The sequence below is a fragment of the Brassica rapa genome, chromosome A02 (assembly GCF_000309985.2).
Source record: "Brassica rapa cultivar Chiifu-401-42 chromosome A02, CAAS_Brap_v3.01, whole genome shotgun sequence".
Classification (NCBI taxonomy): Eukaryota; Viridiplantae; Streptophyta; class Magnoliopsida; order Brassicales; family Brassicaceae; genus Brassica; species Brassica rapa.
In genome coordinates this window covers 8,893,592-8,912,801 of record NC_024796.2, presented here as the reverse complement: position 1 = coordinate 8,912,801, position 19,210 = coordinate 8,893,592, and the positions used below count along the sequence as shown (strand labels likewise).

Genomic DNA, 19,210 nt, shown 5'->3' with positions numbered 1-19,210 from the left:
TGTTCAATAAAATTTAGAAATTTATAAATCTATCAAATAATGTTAACCCGTCAAATTGCTTACAAAATTTATTTAATTTTTTGTAAGTTTCTAATTGAATTTGCTTTCTTTATCGAAAAATATACTTTATAATTTATATTATTTATGGATAATATTTTGATTTTTATTATATTTTCTTTTAATATGTCTACATAAATGTTTGTTTATTATTTATGGAAAAATAATATTATTCACCTAAAATAAAGAATTACGAATCATATACAATACAATTCAAATTAATGGTAATATAAAATCTGTTACTTCTAAAACTATACACTATTTATTCTATTTTTTGAATGAAAGTATCTTCGTAAACATACAAAATATTTTGTGACGTTGCAATTATACATACACACAATATCTGCTTCTTCATACTGACGTTACTGTGTTCTCTCTCGTGAGATACATGCCGAGAGAGAACACAGGGTGCGGACCGGTCACCTAGTTTAGAATTAAAACTTTGATTTGATAGCATTTTAGGATATACATCTAATTATTTCCGTATAAAAAAGATAGAGCAAATCAACATTTTATATTAAATACCCTCAAGCTCCAACATCGAGATATAGTTCTCGGTATATTAATCTAAGACTTATTATTAGGTTCACTCCCTAGGATGAACCTCTAAGTTCACCAACCAATAGAATTGTTTTATTTTATATTCGATATCTTTTAAAAAAGGAAACAAAATATTGTCAAATTATATTATGTTTTTAAAATTAAAAGGTAAAAAAAAATAGTAGTAATTACAAAAAAAAATATTTTATGTCGTCAGCATAACATTAAATCTTAAACCCTAAAACACTAAAACACTCAAGGGTTTAGGGTTTAGAGTTTTAGTGTTTTTTTTTATTTAGAGTTTAGGATTTATCCAAGGATTTACGGTTTACCCAAGGGTTTAGGATTTACCCAAGGGTTTAGGGTTTAGGATTTAGGGTTTAGGGATTAGGATTTAGGATTTATTGTTTTGTTGACAATGTTAAAAATATATATATTTTTAATTCTTTTTTCTGTAATTATTATTTTTTTTACATCTTTTATTTTAAAAACTTAATATAATGTGAGAATATTTTGTTTTTTTTTTAAAAAGATATCGAATTTGAAATAATGAAATCCTATTGGTTGGTGAACCTAGAAGTTCACCTTAGGGAATGAACCCAAAAATAACTTTAAAATAAAACAATTTTATTGGTTGGTGAATCTAGAAGTTCAGCCTAGGGGGTGAACCCAAGAATAAGTCTTAATCTAATACGCATAATTGCTAATCTGCCACTAAGTACTATTGTCACTCTCACAGACGGAGATGTGTACATTGGAGAAGCGTGATCGACTTTTCTTACTGAAACTCACCGGCGACGGCGAACACCGTCTCAACCCTACCTTACTCGACAACCTCCGCTCCGCCATCACACAAATCCGTTCCGATCCATCGTCTTCACAATCGGTCCTCATCACAACCTCCGATGGAAAATTCTTCTCCAACGGCTACGATCTCGCCTTAGCCGCATCGGATCCTCCTCTCCGCGCTGTCATGGCCGCCAAACTCCGATCCTTGGTCGCCGATCTCATCTCTCTCCCTATGCCGACGATCGCCGCCGTAACCGGCCACGCCTCCGCCGCGGGATTCCTCCTCGCGATGAGTCACGACTATATACTGATGCGTCGCGACAGAGGATTTCTTTATATGAGTGAGCTGGATATCGAGCTTGTGCTTCCTGCGTGGTTTGTGGCTATGATCCGGATGAAGGTTGCTTCTCCGGCGGCGAGAAGAGACGTGGCGTTGACGGCGGGGAAAATTACGGCGGATCGGGGTTTGGAGATGGGAATCGTGGATTCCAGGCATGGTAGTGCGGCGGAGACGGTTGAAGCCGCCGTAAAGTTGGGAGAGGAGATAGTTCGACGGGGAGCTGATGGACACGTGTACGGTAGGATGAGAGAGACTCTTTTAAGAGAGGTTCTCCATGCGATTGGTTCAAATGAGAGCGCTTCCAATGGAGTGCGAAACAGCGGATCTAAATTGTAGGTTGTTCAACCACGGATACGTTGTTTGTACGGAAAATAAAATTAAAATATTATAAATAGGGACCAAGGGAGATTTGCTAGTTTTTTTTTTTTACACATTGCAGGTTTGTAATAGTAAAAGATAAAATAATGTAATAAACAAAATTTATTCTATTTAGATTTGAGATTTATGTAAACATTACAAATAGTTTTTATTTGGTTTGTTTACCGCTACAGGAAAAGGAAAAAACAAAAGAAAACTTGCCGAAATAGAATGAAAAAACACCGTTTTGACCCTTTAGTATTAAAAAATTTGTCCATTTTTTTACATAATCACTTTTTCTATTTTTTAAACTTAATAAAATAAATAGTTTTAAAATTATAAAAACTTATAAAAAATAGAAACCATTGATGAAATACCCATATATTTTTTTAGATTGAATTTTTTTTAAATAACATTTTTAATTTTGTTCTATGAAAAATGGCATGGTAGAAATTGAATTACACGTTAAAAATGTTATTCTACATTTTCTAGAACCAATAGTCCATTGTTAAATAGAATTCTAAATACGAAGAATGCAATGTCTACACATTATAAATGTAGTTACAATTATTTTGAATGTAACTTCTATTTGTATGAGCAATTCTAAAGTTTTACGAATATGAAATTTAGACACAAATCAAAAGGTTACATATGCTAAAATTTGCTTATGATTTAGTTGTATGTTTTCTACGAGGTGTAAAAGTTATAAGAATAACCATATTTCCAAAAATATGACAAGTTCAGTTATAAAATATTTGAAAAATATTTGAAAATCTTTTTATTTTCCTAAAAAGTATTCAATGATATTCTTGTCAAAAAATAAAAATAAACGATTTTCATTGATTTTTTTTTTATTATCTTCAAAAAATGATTTTTAGAAAAAAAAACAAAAAAAAACAGTACCGGATCACGTTTGCAACGGATTGTTCTCAATTGGTGAAGATGGTTTCGGAACCAGAAGAATGGCCGGCATTTGAAAGCTACCTGGATGACATTAAGTTTTTGAGAAGAATCTTTACCAACTCAGAGATTGTTCATGTTCCAAGGACGGAAAACATAAAGGCGGATCGCTTGGCACGTATTGCTCGGACACAACCGTCTTTCGTCGTACACATGGATGCGGAGTTACCACATTGGTTTACAGAGTCTATATGAGTCTGTAAATTTTCTTGCTGTCAAAAAAAAAAAAAAAAACAATTTGATTTACTTTAATTTATAATTAACAATATATATTCATATATTTAAAATTATAATTAAGATATATTTTCATTTATTTATTTTGGTTAATATATATTAAATCAAATTGTAGAAAATTTAAACAATGAAGGAAAATTTTATAATTATAACAAAAAACCAAAATTCATATATTATAGTGATTTGGGGATTTTGTTTCTTCCTTTTTTTGTTTCCACTTAGATTTTGTTTTAATTATATTTTGATTTATTTATTTTTTGTTTTCTTTTTGTCAAAATTCGTTTTTGTTTTTAATTGATATTTAAAAGTGAATTTTTAAATTGTTAATTGATATAGTAAGGGTTAGAATGGGGTTTTTAGCAAATATATACCAAATGAACTAATTTAGGTTGGTTTTATACTAAGGAGACAAAGAGTGTGTTTTTTGTTCTATTTTGGCAAATTTTCCAAAATAAATAAAATAAAACTTGTACATAACCCTTATATTATTTCTTTAAATATGATTTTCTACACAATAATAATATACTGAACTACAGGTTATTTGTTACTCTTTTACCTCAGTAGATATTACTATTCATCTCAAGTTATATTATAAATAAACAATTCTTGTTGTTACTCCAAGTCCAAAGCCTTAGCAATCTATTTTCTTACTAAATTAAGAACTAGACCACGTTTCTTTTATTAATTTAAAGTATATCGCACATACGACGAACATTCATTGAATTAGAAAGAGAAACCAAATCAAGAAAACGATCAAACATTTGATTTCTTATTTAGGATGCCAAACAAAAAACAAAGAAAATAACTGAAAATATGGTTCCAAGATTGGACTCATTCACAATCATGAAAAAAAGTGTCTTATATGATCTTTCCTTGTTTTGAGAAAACTGTCTTATGGTCTTATGGTGATTGGTAAGAAGCTGGTGCAGTTCTTGGAGGACGTCTACATGGTCCGCGTTTCTTCTTCTTCCATGTTGCGTGGGTCGCCCCGCAAGATTTTGAAGATGGAGTATACACGATGTTCCTTCCGGATGCTGCGATCAAGTATCAAATCGAGTTCAAGTGATCAGTTTATGTTGAAGGAATTCAATTAATCTATTTTGTTCTTATATAAAATAACCACATTAATTTTCTTTCAAAAAGAAAAACAGCCATCATTAACATATGCTTTATTTTTGGGTCTTGATGATTGTGGGAAATCAAGATTTAAAGATGCTTACCAAGTTTTCGGCTTGCAGCCTCGATGACTCTAGCTTGAGAGGAAAGTGTTAAAATCAAAAGGAGAAGAGATACCAGAAGAGCAACCTTATGTGATGTTTTTGGACCCATATTCTTTGTTTTTTCGTTATGGTTTGATAACTATAAGCCTTATGATAAATATATAGACCAAGACCAAATATAAATAATATTTTTGTTCTATTTACTTCCTTTTCAAGGCAATATTTTTAAAATTAGGAAAAACGCGGTTTAGACTTAAGTTACCAATTGTTCTCAATTGGTGAAAATGGTTTCAGAACAAGAAGAATGACCAGGTTTTGCAAGTTATTTGGAAGATATTAAAGTCCTGAAAGAAAGTTACTTCCAATCAGAGATTATTTATGTACCACGAACGCAAAAATCAAAGGCGGACAGCCTAGCACGCAGTGTCAGGCATCAACCATCTTTTGTCGTTCACATGGATCAATATCTCCCGATTTGGTTTACAGAATCTGTATGAGTCTATATAAGTTGATGACAAAAAAAAAGACTTAAGTTATCTACAAAATTCTTATTTAGTATTAGAACTACTGTAGGTTAAGATTACATATATTAATTATTTTTACATATATTATTTATTTTGTGTTCATTTACATATAATGAAATAATAAATATATTAAACAATGGATGATCAAGTAACTATTATGTATATAACTAAATTGTAGTAACACATAAATCAACAATCACTTTTCTTTATTTACAATTTTTTTATATGGTATATAATTAAATTTAAATAATATTGGAATAGATATATAATATATATAATATATGAATATTTATTAGTTGAGGGTTTCTACTCATATAATTTTATTAACATTTGTATAATTGCTGTAAAAAAAAATTGTGATTAAATCATTAATCACAATTTTCTTAAAGTGAGATTTTTAATAGTTTTAGTAATTCATAATCGTTTTTAAAAATTTAATGCAAAAATTTTAAATAAGACATTAAGGTCTCAATACTTTTTCAATGTAAATTTATAAATTAACATATTTATATATTTTTATATAGTATATAGTTTAACTTAAATGATATAAATATATTAAAATATATATATATAATCCGAATATCTATTAAATGAGACTTTATTTTTGTAATATTTTATGATCATATGTATCATGTTATAACAAAAACAATTAAACCATTTCTCACAATATTTTCAGTGTGGAGCTTTCAACAATTTTAGCAGTTTATAGTGGTTTAAAAAAAATTCAAAATATAAGATATAAGAAAAAAATAATTTTTATTATATGGTTAACGTGATTGTTTAATTTATTTTAATTATATAAAATTAAACAAAAAATGATAGAGGATACAAAATTGCTGTCAAATCTTTATTAATTAAAATAATTAGTTATTATATATAAGTTAATCATATTAGGTAATTCTGTAGGTTTTATTTAAAGAAAAAATATTTTTATACTACTAATCAATTTGATAATCAATTTAATAAATAGTATAATATATGTTTAAATAGAGTACAAGTTTGATATACTTTTCAATTAATATATATAAGGGATGAGTACAAGTTTGAGATGCTTTAAAGAAACTTAGGAAAATATTTTTTTATACAAACACATATGACTTCCTTTTACAAAACAAAACAACCTACGACTTCTTTGCCATTTCATATTTACTCGAGAATAAGAGTCATGACTAACCAAATAAAAGAAAGAGTCATGACTAACCTTTAGTCCGACTGATAGGTTTGAATACGTCCCGTTTGAATACGTCCCGTTTGAATACATATTCTTCAAAAGTTGACTTTTATCATCCCAATAACTACGATTATGGATGTTGTCAGCATACTATCTTCTTCTTACTTTAATATTTCTTCATTAGCCAGCCACTTACTATTGCAATTAAATAATGACGTTCAATCTAAATCACAAGAAAAAAAATGGTCAATACCACCATATACTTGACTCTTCCATTGTTTTTATTCACTGATCTTTGAATAAAGTGTAAAACACTATAAACTAATGAAATTATAAATTTGACATATAAAATATTTCTGTGATTGGTTAGGTTTGGTTAGTCTATACCGAACCAGTTTCATTTTTTTTGTAAGTCTAAATCATATTAAAAAGACGTCGTTTGTTATTTAATAAAAATTCTGCTTTTAACAATTTCATTTTAAAATCGTAATACATGTCAACCATTCACAATCATAATTCCGCTTAGAACAATTCGCAGTCATAATACAGATCAACGCTGAACTACTTCCGCTTATAACAATTCATTTTAATGTGTGCTAAGGACGTCGGTAGCGTCTCCACATGCGGTGAAAAAGAAAATTTTATTAAAAAGAGTAATACATTTGTTTATCTCTGTCGCCAGAGACTGTTCCACCCACTCCAAAATGCCTAGCTTTTTTAGGAAACCCAACAAGGAAAAACCAAAAAAAATCAGACTCTAATCCAATAATCAATGATGATTGTCCCACAATCTTGTTGAAAAAGACTTAAAAGAATTTTAACAAATTGCTTGCTTCTCTCAGCATCTGAACAAATTGGTTGGGTGGATAGAAGACAAATTATGAATCAGATCTGAAATTAATCTCGAACAATCATTTTCATGTTTGATAACGAAGAAGAAATGAATGGAAAGTGAAATAAAATGTGGTTCTTACACCAAAGCATAGCATCTAATGTGAAATTCATGAAACTTTGCAAATGAATAGGAAAAAGTGGAGGAACCTTTAATATTTTTATCTTTATCTAAGAAAAAGTGGAAAAACCACTTAATTTTAATATACATGTCAAAAGGACTGTTCTATCCTATTTTATTTGTAAACCACTTTTTAGTTTTGAAGTTCTTTTTCATATTTTTTGTGATAATTTAATTTTGAAATATATGCAAACATAATATTATACTTTTTTTATCTTGAAAAACTTATTTCATTAAAAACAACATTTAGTCTTGTATTTACACCATATTTACCATGTGTATGTTTAATTAACATCATAATTTATTTTTAACAATATGTAATTTCTTTTTAATTTAAATAAAAAAATTATTTTTATTTAAATTATATATATATATATATATATATATATATATATTCTTATTTTATATTATATTGTATTTTTAAAATGTGATATTTTATTGTTTGGAATTTTTTAAAATATTTAAAAATTATTCATGTTTGATTAATTTTAAAGCTAAAAGCTTTAACAATTATATATGTATTAAATTTATTTTTATGTTATATTTTGAATATAGTTTTATATGTATCCCATTTTATAAATAAATCTTTAAAATAACAACTCTATTTTATTTAAATCTTGAAATAGTTATATATATGTTTAAATTAATTTTATATTATATTTTAAATAAAATTATATTTATTGAATTATGTATTACATATTAAAATAAATAATTTTTAATAATAAAAATAAATATTAAATTATATATACTCCATCTTCTCTTGAAAGTAGGATTTTATAGATTTATTTTTTGTTTCAAAATGATAGATTTTCTTAAATTTTAAGATACTTTTAGTAGTTAATGTTGAAAAGTTGTATACTTTTAAGAAACATTAATTGAAAATATTTGAATTAGTTGAATACTATTGGTTGACATTTATTGAAAAATGTATAGTAAAATAAATAATAAATTCAGTTGTAAAAAAATAATTGTTTCCTTAATATACGTGAATACTCTAGAAAATTCTTCTTTCAGGAACAGAGGGAGTATTATTTTAAATCTTGACAGTATTTTGAACCGCTTTTTATCCACTTTTACCATTATAACATATGTTTTGGACCGATTGATCCACTCTCGATCCGTACGATCCATTTAATACGCTAGATCCGCAATGCTTGCTCTACTTTATCCATTCGGAGCCGAAGACGAGTTGATGGGTTTGCTTCTCGAATTATGTATTATAATTATTACGAAAAGGAAATGTTAAAAGTTGAAGTATCATAGTGGTTGAATGTTGCTGAGATATAAGTTTAGAAATTGATTGCCATGCCATAAGTTGAATATCACTTAAAACAATTAATGAAAAAAATTTAACCTTTGTGTTTAGGGTTTGATGATTATTTTTTAGGGTATTTAAGGGGTGGATTGAGTTTATAAACTTCTATAAGTAATTTAAACATTTATAAATGATTAAGGACGTTTAGTTTAGTTTTTTAATCACTAACTTAAGCTATTTATGAAAATAATTATCCTATAAAGATAAATTTAAAAAGAGTATCAATTTATAATAAAATTAGAATTCTCCCATATAAGTTTGGTCTTGGATTCAATTCATCATAGACGTGAATTTTATACTTTTTTTAGCAAATATCAAACGATGTCGTTTTATTTTGTTCCGTTAAAACATTTTTAGACAGGTGCCAAACCAATCCAAACCTATGTTATAATATTTTCATATAAATTAATTTAATAAATTGATGCATGTTATTTAATAACTAAATTTTATTTGAATATATTTATAAAGTAAAAATTATTTTATAATCACTTCATATTTTTACACAATAAATTTTTTTTTTTGATAATAAAATGGTTAAATCCGGGTCTATATATTTTTTGCTCTTACACATGTATCATAACATATGCTGCATTTTTATATTTTGTTTAGTTAATCTTTTTATATTTTTAGGTTATCTTGTATATCTACATTCATTCAAATGAATTCTACAAATCAAAGTATGTTTGGAATCAGCTATATTTCAATGTAATATGAAAGTTTAATGTTACAAATAAGTTAGACTTATGTTTAATAATATTCAGTAAAAAAGCGAACTGTTTTCAAAAAAAAAATTATAACATATGCATGCATTGTTTAATTATAATTATTATTATTTTTAACATTCAGTCAAACATGATGAGTTGGTAAATTAGTTAAATATATATTTGTTCTGCATAATTTATTTGATCTATATTTGTTTTGCATAATTCAATTGATTTGTATGTGTTCTGTTTGATTTTCATGATCAATTTGATCTAAACTTTTTGATGGACGTAGCCTAAAACTTTACGAACCCACCAACAAAAGCAGTCGAGGCATTACATTATAACCTTTTCAAACCTGTAAAAATACCTCGGTGGACATAACATACACGCAGAGGCGGACCCATGTTGGAGAATGGTGGGTCACATGACACAGGGTCCGCCACTGCATACACGAGGAGTGTATTGATTGGTTTGACAAGACTAAGACGGAGAAAATCTTACGAAAATGGACCAGTGGTCTTTTTTCTGACATTGTGAGTTGTTATTGACTATTGAGTATAGTTATCACATGCGAATGACCAAGTCCCAAGAGGTGGAACTTGTGCACCAATCGAACTACAATCAATCTTTCTTTATGACAATATTCTCTTCTTTTATCCCGTTTCTTTTTCAAAAAATCATGCCACCCTCTCCTTTTCTTTTCTTTTTTTGTTGAACATCGTCTATTGCTTTTTACCCGTAAATTACTTTGCTTTTCTAAACCAAGTCGCTTCCAGCTTTTTGGGATGCAAATTATTCATATGTTACTATTTCTGGTTTGGATTAGCATGGATGTTTAGGAGCATAAGGCCACCAGCAATGGTAGTCTATAGATAGGTTTCTTCCCAAATAAAATAAAAGAAGATAGAAGAAGAGAAAAAGGAGATGGTACCTTCTGGAAAAGACTCATCTATTGTCACAAATTCTACTGCCACATGTCTATTAATTAGTGGTTTAGTTTATTTAAAACAAATTGATAAAATCAAATTCATTGTTTATATTTTTAACCACCAAAGATGTTCTAAGACCATGATTAACCACAGTCTCTTAACTGAGGTTTTTAGCTTCAGTTAAGATACGGTTCTTAGTTTTTCTTAAATTTTAACTAAGAAAAGCTAATAACCGTCTCTTAAATAAGAGATATAAGAGCCGTTTCTTAGCCGAAAAGTGTAAAAAAAATGTGTTAAATCATGAGTTAAGAACTCCAGCTAAGAGATCGGAGTTAATCATGCCCTAAGGACACCCGCTTCCCTACGTATCTCAACAAAATTCTTGTAATAAAAATAATAAAACAAATCAAAAAGCATGAGAGAAGAAGAAATAACAGAAGAGATGTCTTTTGCCTGAGGTACTAAGAAAAAAGCAGAGAGACTCAGCTTAGTTCTGTCACACTGCTATTGGCCTGATTTTTTCTGTATTAAAATTTAATCATTAAGACAAATTATACTAATATAATTTTATGAAAAACTTTGATTTAGAACCTTCGTCAATGCTGATGCTCTAAGATTCTGACAAGGCTGTTGTTTTAATAATTAAAGAAAGCAGTTACAAGACATTTGATTTTTTGTCATATTTCAAATATTATGAGTTAGTCTACCCCACAAACAAGTAAATAAACAAAGGAATATTATATAAACATTTTAAGTTTTGATGAGTATTTACAAAAGTAAATGTACTCTTGTAACATTAAATTTTTATTCTTATTTTCTTCTTAAATGTCATAAGTATATCTTATCATTAAACAGATTCACGAAAACGTAATTGTCTTATATATATATATTTGTTCAATATTTTCTATTTTGATTATAATAGTATTATATTATTTCAAAAAAATACTGCAATCCTTGAGTTAAATACGTAAAACACGGATTACTTTTCATTTTGCACGTTGATTTATTGTTATTTTATTTATTTATATATATTTTCTTAAAATTCTTGATTTGAATTATGTGAAAAATACTCGATTTAATGTGAGAAAAAGTAGCTTGAGTTGGTTAGACGTTATAGGGAGTGATTGAAATGAACTGTAGTTTTATGTTTTTGGCTGTAGAATTTAAATTGTAGATTTATTTGATGTAGATTATTTTGATGTAGCTTTGTAAAACACTATTTTTTGCTCTCGAAATAAAGCTTTATACAACCATATTTTAATTTTGTAGAGAGTTTTTTGCTGTGAATTTTTTAAAGAAAGAAAAGCTCAATTGGTTAACATATATGACTCAAGACTAAATTTTGACTGTCTAGAACATCTATAGCCCCAACCAATCACTCCCATAAAAACATTATATTAATCGTTACTATTAAGAAATAAAATTATTGAATTTTATTTGTTATTGTATTAGAAGATTAAGTAAGCCATACAATTTCTAAAATGATGGTACTAATTAAGTTTTAGAATATGTTCTTTAAAATTTACTTCCTTATCTTGAATTAGTTTAATTTGTAATGACTATAATTTGTTATTATTAAACAAAAAGTTTTTTTTATATTTTCAAATTTATTTAAAATAAATTACTTTGAAATAAAACATTTTAAGATATATTTTTACTATAATTTTTGATTAAATAATACTTTTCAACCTTCGTTTTCTTTCTCAAATAAAAATGTAACATTTTTGTAAATGTATTTGGATTAAGCCCATACCAATCTTTTGAGCCTTTACTTAGAAACCAAACAAATATTCTCCAACAAGTTTATTGTTATAAATATGATGATTGGCTAGCTAAAAAGTGTATTATGTGATCATCATGATGAACTCAAAAGTAGAACAAAAAGCAGATTCCAATGCCACTACTGTATTCATAGTCCATCTTTTCCGAATCTTAAGATACTGTTGCATAAAAATGAATACTACATACGTAACATGCTATATATAACACTTTTATTTCATGTAGAATGATATAAAATATTGCATCACACACCATATAAATAAAAACACTCCCCCCCCCCCCCCCCGGATTTATTTAATACATATAAAACTACTATATTTATTATCACCGTTCATTGCTCGTATCGTAAAAGGCTTCTTATAAGACTATAGATGCATAAATCTCATTATGAGTGTGCAATATCAAGTTATTAAAAGAAGAAGAGGCGCATCTAACTTCTTCGTCCTCCGCAGCCACTCTCCCTCTGACAATTGTAGAAAACCGCAGCCACGGGAAGGCCGAGATTGTATAGGGAAGCAAACTCACGAGTGTTGAATTGTTGGCGCCATCCTGGTTCATACACTGTTTGCCTACCGAGCTGTCGGAACAATACGAGCACGATACGATGAATACCCGAGTTGGGCCTTGGACTCTCGTAAGACACAATCTCATTGCCTGTAAATACAACATCAAACACATGTGAATTCGTTCTATCGACTGTCTAGCGATCAATCTATAGAATAAAACTCACCAAAGTTTGTTCCAGTTGTCGCTGGGATATCAGTCACCAACCTGTAATAAGTGTACCCATATAATTTTCTAAGATATTGCACATAAACATAAAGTTTTTTTTTAAATGATAATAACGTAATCAATAGACTATTGGTGCTAATGAGATCCTTGGTTTTATTGTAATTTTAAACTAATAGATTGCCGGTGTAAGAGCAACATTATTGGACAATATCTCCAAATAAGTATCTGTCAGGTTTTATATTAATATTATATTGTAGTTTTGTTGAAAACTTAATTTATAATTTGGAGATTTAATTTGAACCATTCAAACATGGACATTTGGCTTGATCCTTTTCTAAAAACATCTGTGCAGAGATAGTTCTCTTCTTTATCTCTCCAACTTTTTGTTTTTGTAATCCTTGGTATTTATGAGATGCTTGTTTTGATACTACTAATGGAGCTGCTCTAAGTGACTCCAAAACATGCATCAACATTTAAATCGAGTCTTTGAAAGTTTTATATTGTGCATGCATATATAAAAGTGAGACTATGTATTAAAACATATATATATATATATATATAAGCTGAGACTAAAAACGAGATGTGTTGTGTAGTAGCTGTGATTGAACAGAAGACCTAGTCCTACTCACTTCGAGTCATAAAGATATGTCATCAGGCTAAGAATGTTCATACAAACAACTTTAAAGTGGAAAACCAAATCTTAGTATAAGTCACGTCCTATATACTTAATAGAATCATTGTGTAGCTCTGTTAAGAAAAAAAAAAAATATATATATATATATATATATGTAATATCTTAAAAAAAAAGGGTTTTCATAACATTTATACATATCTTATATGCACATCTAAAGCTTTTGAAATCCCTTGAGTTTATCCTTGGTGTATGGGACTTGTTAGAAGAAAAAGTGATAAAACGCTTTCTTAAACCTGATTATACATGTTCTGGTCTACTAAACGGAAGATGTTTGACTTTTGTTATAACTGATTTACAAATTTTCAAAGTCTCCAACTGATATACATATCATGTTGCATGTGTGGTTCAGTGTATATATTTATATCTAACTAAAGCAAACATGTTTGTGGATAAAAAAACTTGAATAAAAGAGGTGAATTAGTGCACAAACCAGTGAAGATATTCTCGGAGGTGAGGATTGCTAGGACTTGGAACATCTGGATCCACCATAACCTACATTAAACCCATGAACACTAAAATCCGTTACAAATAAGACGAAGAAGAATGAAAATATAAGATTATCATTCTCAAACTTATCAAGAAAGCAGAAGTTACTTTTTGAAGTTTGAGAAACGAGATAACACAAAAAAGGAAGAAGAAGAAAGATAAATAGAAAAAGGTAGGTCCTAGCTATATGTCTTGTATAGCAGAGTATTTACAAGACTGACTTGAATATACCGATTCAAACAGTCATACAATAGAGATAATAAAATGAACATTATATATTTGTGTGAATGACCATTGAGTTTCTTTATTATTATTATTTTGCATATTCGAACCCAGATATTTTTTTTTTGCCTTTTTAAAAGCATCGAAGAATTAAAAAGAAACAAAGATACAATCTAAATTTTTGGAGGAACAAAGAAAAAACCAAGATTCTTACCCAAAATAAAAGAATGAGTTTGCAAAAAGTTTCTAAGGAAAACATCTGGGATTTAGATAAGAGACAAACAAATAATAATAATTGCGAAAGAATATAAAATTGTTTGTTCTAATAAAAACAAAAACTTGTTTACATTTAGTTTGGTATTTGATGAAATGATTCATGGGTATAATACTTTATGGTAAAAAGTGAAAAAGAAATACTTCTTAACATGGGTATCTAGAAGTTAAACCAATAAATCGTAAGAAAATAGAACAAAGGAAATATTATCTTAAGGCCTCCTTATGGGTCTGCATGGCCAAGTTATAGTAGAAGACGAATAATGAAGAAATGAAGAAGAGATGAGACAAAAGAGAGTTTAAATGTAAGAACCAAAGTATAGAAGTTCCTTAGGTCTTCTCCACCAATCTCAACTCTTGGCTTGTTGAGAACTTGAGAAGGCCTTAGATCCAACCCATTTGTCACCTCTCTTTGGCCATAAGTAACCCTTAGATCGATTGATCTTGTGAAACATTCAAGAACGTCTCCTACAACTCTCCCTACCACAAGAGGATCTCTATTACTTAAAGACATCTTTGATCTAAAACAAACAGGTGGTTTCTGATTTAATTTTTTTATTCTTCGTTCTTGTGAACTAACCCTCTACTAGTAAGTGATATATATAGTGTCTTGGGAGTTGAATTAGCTCGGGTCGGTGAACTCATCACCACAATATATTTCTTGTCTAGTGATGTACGAGAATCTAAAACTGATTCTATGTACATCACATATTGTCTTTTTTTTTTTTTTATGTTTGTGGTATTTTTCCAAAGCCACCACTCTAGTAGCTAGACTGATAATATTCCAAATTATATCTCACCCACTTGGTAGCCAATAAAATTTGAGTCATTTCTTTCAACTAACTACGTCTCCGACTTGTAATCCAATAGAAAAAGACCTCTCTCGACCATATACTCTAAATACTTTACAAGTATGTTATTTTTCGCAAATTAGTGCAAAAAAATACTCAACAAAACTATATATAACATCATTCCTTTAATATGGAGGAAGTATTGCACAACTTGGTTCGGATCGGTGATCATAACTTTTAAATAATATTATGATGTTTAACTTTAATAAAATAACCATTGTAAGATATATGTGATATAAACGAAGTGATATTGTATTGTTATGTGGAACAATATATGTTATTTTATTGGGTAAACTATATTTATTTTCGATATTTTATAATAAATTGTATTTACTGTATATAAATATATTATATATTATTACTTTTGAGAACTAGAAGATTATAGTTATATTCACGAGAGTCAAATTATAGCTATATATAGTCAAATTAGGTAGTCCGCATGTTTAACCCATCTCATAGTGTTTGTATAATCCAAATAAATTCATTTTTTCAATTTTTCTTACATTTATAAAACTTGATAATCGACACATCTAAATTTGAATGCCAGTCAAGTAATATACTTTACTTATGGTTTCTTATTTATGTTTGTTTCTCATAATTTAAATTTTATTATATGCAAGATGTAGATATTCTGATTTTAAAATTAAAATAAATGATAAAGATGGATGACAAAAAAAAATAAAGATATAAAAGAAGATATATATTAATGATTAATATAAGAAAATTTTGCTAATTAATATAATAATTATTACATGTGATTATTTTATATTTTAAAACACATATTATGTAAAGTATCTTTTATGAATTGATTAAAATTATTTAAAGAACATTCTTAGTAATATAACATGTGGCGTAATTTTATTTTTAAAGAAAATATGTTTTGATAGTATTTTGATATGTGTATTTCAAATGGTATTCAATAATAATCAAAATTACACTTAGGCCATTTATTTGTTGTAGAATATATTTTTGATCGGAAAATATGAATACAATATATATAGCTTACGTTTAAAAAGTGCTTAGGTATAGCATTCATGTTTTAACATGGAATAATCGTTACATATAGTGACTTTTTTTTAGAATGTTACCTATAATGACTTATAGCGAGAGAAGCAGGTTGTAAAATGTGATTTAGCGTTCTTAATTCCAAGTTTTTTTTGGCGAACTTCGTCTTCTTGATTCCAAGTTGCAAAAGCAGCAGACACACATATGGCATATTTATCTGTGAGGTGACTTGAGATAGAAAGAATAAACATATCATCATATTTCAATCTACCATTGAAACCAATAAACAGAGAATATTTTTAAATAAAAAATATTATTACTGTTAAGTTATTTTAACTACTAAAAGTTAAAAGCTGATGTCTACTTCTGTTGACAAAAAAAAAAGATGTCCACTTCTGAATTTTGATATCCATAAATTATGAAATATCAACCATCCATTTGTTCTCACCAGATGATGCCTGCGTCTATGAACAAACTTGCTAATTTGGGAGATTACTTTTTTGACAATGGATATATATACCATTGGTCCATTTCAACTATTCAGAGCATCTATTGATCTCCTCGAAGATGAATTCACAACCATAACCTAACAATTGAGGGGGTTATTCAATGACGCGTGTATATTGATCTTATTCGTTCCTGTTATTACTCCTAAAATTTGAATAGCAGGTTTTGAAATATTTCATTTTATAGTAGCATTATGTTCTTGGTACACTATATTTCTAAATTTAATATTACAAAATCATATAATATTGAGCATATATTTTTAATCTATAGAAGAATTGGACCATGGCATGTGCCATGTAGGATATATTTGTATTTAATCTGTAACATTAAAAAATATATTTTAATCTGTAACATGAGAATATCTCGATAATACTATTCTGTTTGCTTACAAACTTTCGCATCATATAAACTGAAATTATTCAAGATACATCGTTTCGTTTGAACATGATTTTACCGTACGTGTTGATCGATTATTAAAACAGTATTTTGCATTTAATATTGTATATCTAACATAGCACATTTTGATAGCGAACAAAAATGAGTTCTCTTTGGCAAAAGAATGAAATGATACAAAAGTCATGCATGTAATTGCATACAATACCTTTAGAAAATTGCACTAAATTTAATTTACATAAGAACCAGAAGACTTTCTGATGTTAGAGAATGTTTAGTCGCAGACAAGATTAGTTGTTCGCTTCAGGGAGAAAGATGGATTGTCCCCCACTTGTCTTTTATTTTCCAAACCTTTTGATTTTACGTCTTCTGGTTTATCCGATAAACGTATATATTTTTAGTTATCAACGAGTTTTCTTGCTTTCTTTTTGTTGAATTTTCTTAACTCAACAAGTCTCAAATCTTTTAATTTAGTATTGAGTTTTTTTTTAATCATTATCTAACGCCAAATCAGTTAATCAGAGTAATCAAACTATCAGCTTGTTGTAATTGGTTGTCTAGCAAAAAAAAAACTTTCATGTCTCTGGTTTGAGTCTGATGTAAGTATATTTAGTAAATATTTTATTTTAGCTTTTAGTAGAATGTAAAATGGTCTCTTCTTTTTTGGTCGTGTGCATATTTTTTCGAAATGTTGTTGTATGCTAAGTTTGCCAACCTAATTTATGGTGACCACCCTTTCCCAAAATTTGCAGCATTTTCTCATATTTGTTTTGCTATTTTATATTGTTCAAAAATGGTTAGGCGGTAAATATACACTTTATACAGAAATATTGATTAACCGGGTGTTTAGATCGATTTCTGAATGCTTATACCCGATTTTGAAAAAACAAAATCATTATAAATCATGTCTTTGAAGGTACTTAGGTGATGACTGTTTGTTTGGTTTCTAGATTTTAGATTTTGGTTTTTAGTTTTTGGTTTTTTGATTTTGCAGTAGATTTTAGTTTTTTGAAAAACATGATTGGTGATTTTAGATTTTGGTTTATAGTTTTGCTTTTTCTTTCAAAATAATAAAACGAAAAATATTTTAAAGTAAAATATATTTTCTGGAAATAATAAAATATAAAATATCATTACCAAAACACACGTAACCTTGTTTAAAATAAAAAAAACAGCAAAAAAAACAAAATAATATAATTCTGTATTTAAATTTACACTTAAAATTTTAATTCTATATTTAAACATTAATTTATAATATATATATATACATCTATACTTTATTTTTTTTATTTTTCTTTTACTTATTCATAATATAGTAATATTTTTAGTAAGAACAAAGAAAAACTGAAAATCCATAGGACAAGTTTTGAAGAAAACCAATGAAAACCAAGATTTTATTTTATTTTTGTTTAGAAATAGATATATTTTTTTATTTCAATAGTTTCTCTGTATTTTTAATTGGTGATTTATGTAGATATTACTTTATGAATATACAACTATTTTAACAAAGAAAAAAAAATCAACGATAGTTTGCTAAGAGAAACCAACATAGATTTTAGTTTTTGTGTAGAAAGAGGTAGTTTTCTCAAAATTTAGTTTCTCTAAATTTTAAGGAATCTATTTTAGAAAAATCTTGATTTGATTGGTAAAAAAATAGTTTTTAGAGCATCAAAAACCAAAAACCATTTTAATACTTTTGAAGACACAAGTTTTACAAACAGAGAAGACTTCTTCCAGCAGACTCTCTCATTAGCTAGAAATATTATCAAACATGAATGCTTATAACTTCATAATTATTACCAATTAAGTTATGAATTTCATTCATAAGCTCCAATATTGACTGATATACACAAATTAACAAGAAAATATTAAAAGTCATCTTAATTTTAAAGAAAATGAAAGTTCAATAATTATTGATGCATAAGACTTCTATATAAGTTTTCCATTTAAGTCATTTTTGCAATTACAAATTTACGTAGGAAGATTTCTTAAGAAGTCTACTCTACAACAAATTTATTGAGAAGTATTCATTTGTATATTTTGGATTACTTTTGTATTCGAAAAATTCTTAAAAATATCAAAGAGAGAAGTCTTCTTTGATAAACATGTTAGTTTT

General features: G+C 27.8%; 3 protein-coding genes across 3 annotated transcripts; 1 reads left to right on the top strand and 2 right to left on the bottom strand.

Annotated features, from left to right (window-relative positions):
- Window positions 1-1,066: 1,066 nt before the first annotated feature.
- LOC103852243 (enoyl-CoA delta isomerase 1, peroxisomal) lies at window positions 1,067-2,255 on the top strand. Its single transcript, XM_033285723.1, has one exon. The coding sequence runs from the start codon at window positions 1,343-1,345 to the stop codon at window positions 2,060-2,062; it is 720 nt and encodes a 239-aa protein (XP_033141614.1). The 5' UTR covers window positions 1,067-1,342; the 3' UTR covers window positions 2,063-2,255.
- A 1,677-nt stretch (window positions 2,256-3,932) lies between these two features.
- Window positions 3,933-7,561, bottom strand: LOC103852242. The gene is made up of 2 exons (XM_009129158.3): window positions 4,498-7,561; window positions 3,933-4,311 (listed from the first exon to the last, which is right to left on the bottom strand). The coding sequence occupies exons 1-2, from the start codon at window positions 4,604-4,606 to the stop codon at window positions 4,178-4,180; spliced, it is 243 nt and encodes an 80-aa protein (XP_009127406.1). The 5' UTR covers window positions 4,607-7,561; the 3' UTR covers window positions 3,933-4,177.
- A 4,668-nt stretch (window positions 7,562-12,229) lies between these two features.
- Window positions 12,230-14,925, bottom strand: LOC103852241 (protein FLOWERING LOCUS T). The gene is made up of 4 exons (XM_009129155.2): window positions 14,652-14,925; window positions 13,788-13,849; window positions 12,662-12,702; window positions 12,230-12,585 (listed from the first exon to the last, which is right to left on the bottom strand). The coding sequence occupies exons 1-4, from the start codon at window positions 14,850-14,852 to the stop codon at window positions 12,362-12,364; spliced, it is 528 nt and encodes a 175-aa protein (XP_009127403.1). The 5' UTR covers window positions 14,853-14,925; the 3' UTR covers window positions 12,230-12,361.
- Window positions 14,926-19,210: the final 4,285 nt, after the last annotated feature.

Bases quoted from the DNA above. Each gene is read 5' to 3' on its own strand.
- LOC103852242 (XM_009129158.3), bottom strand. From the start codon at position 4,606: ATGGGTCCAAAAACATCACATAAGGTTGCTCTTCTGGTATCTCTTCTC. The intron at 4,312-4,497 runs GTAAGCATCTTT...ACTTGATCGCAG, and splicing joins GGCTGCAAGCCGAAAACTTG to CATCCGGAAGGAACATCGTG.
- LOC103852241 (XM_009129155.2), bottom strand. From the start codon at position 14,852: ATGTCTTTAAGTAATAGAGATCCTCTTGTGGTAGGGAGAGTTGTAGGA. The intron at 13,850-14,651 runs GTTCTTACATTT...GGTTTAATGTAG, and splicing joins TAAGGAACTTCTATACTTTG to GTTATGGTGGATCCAGATGT. The intron at 12,703-13,787 runs GTTTGTGCACTA...CACTTATTACAG, and splicing joins CTCCGAGAATATCTTCACTG to GTTGGTGACTGATATCCCAG.
- LOC103852243 (XM_033285723.1), top strand. From the start codon at position 1,343: ATGTGTACATTGGAGAAGCGTGATCGACTTTTCTTACTGAAACTCACC.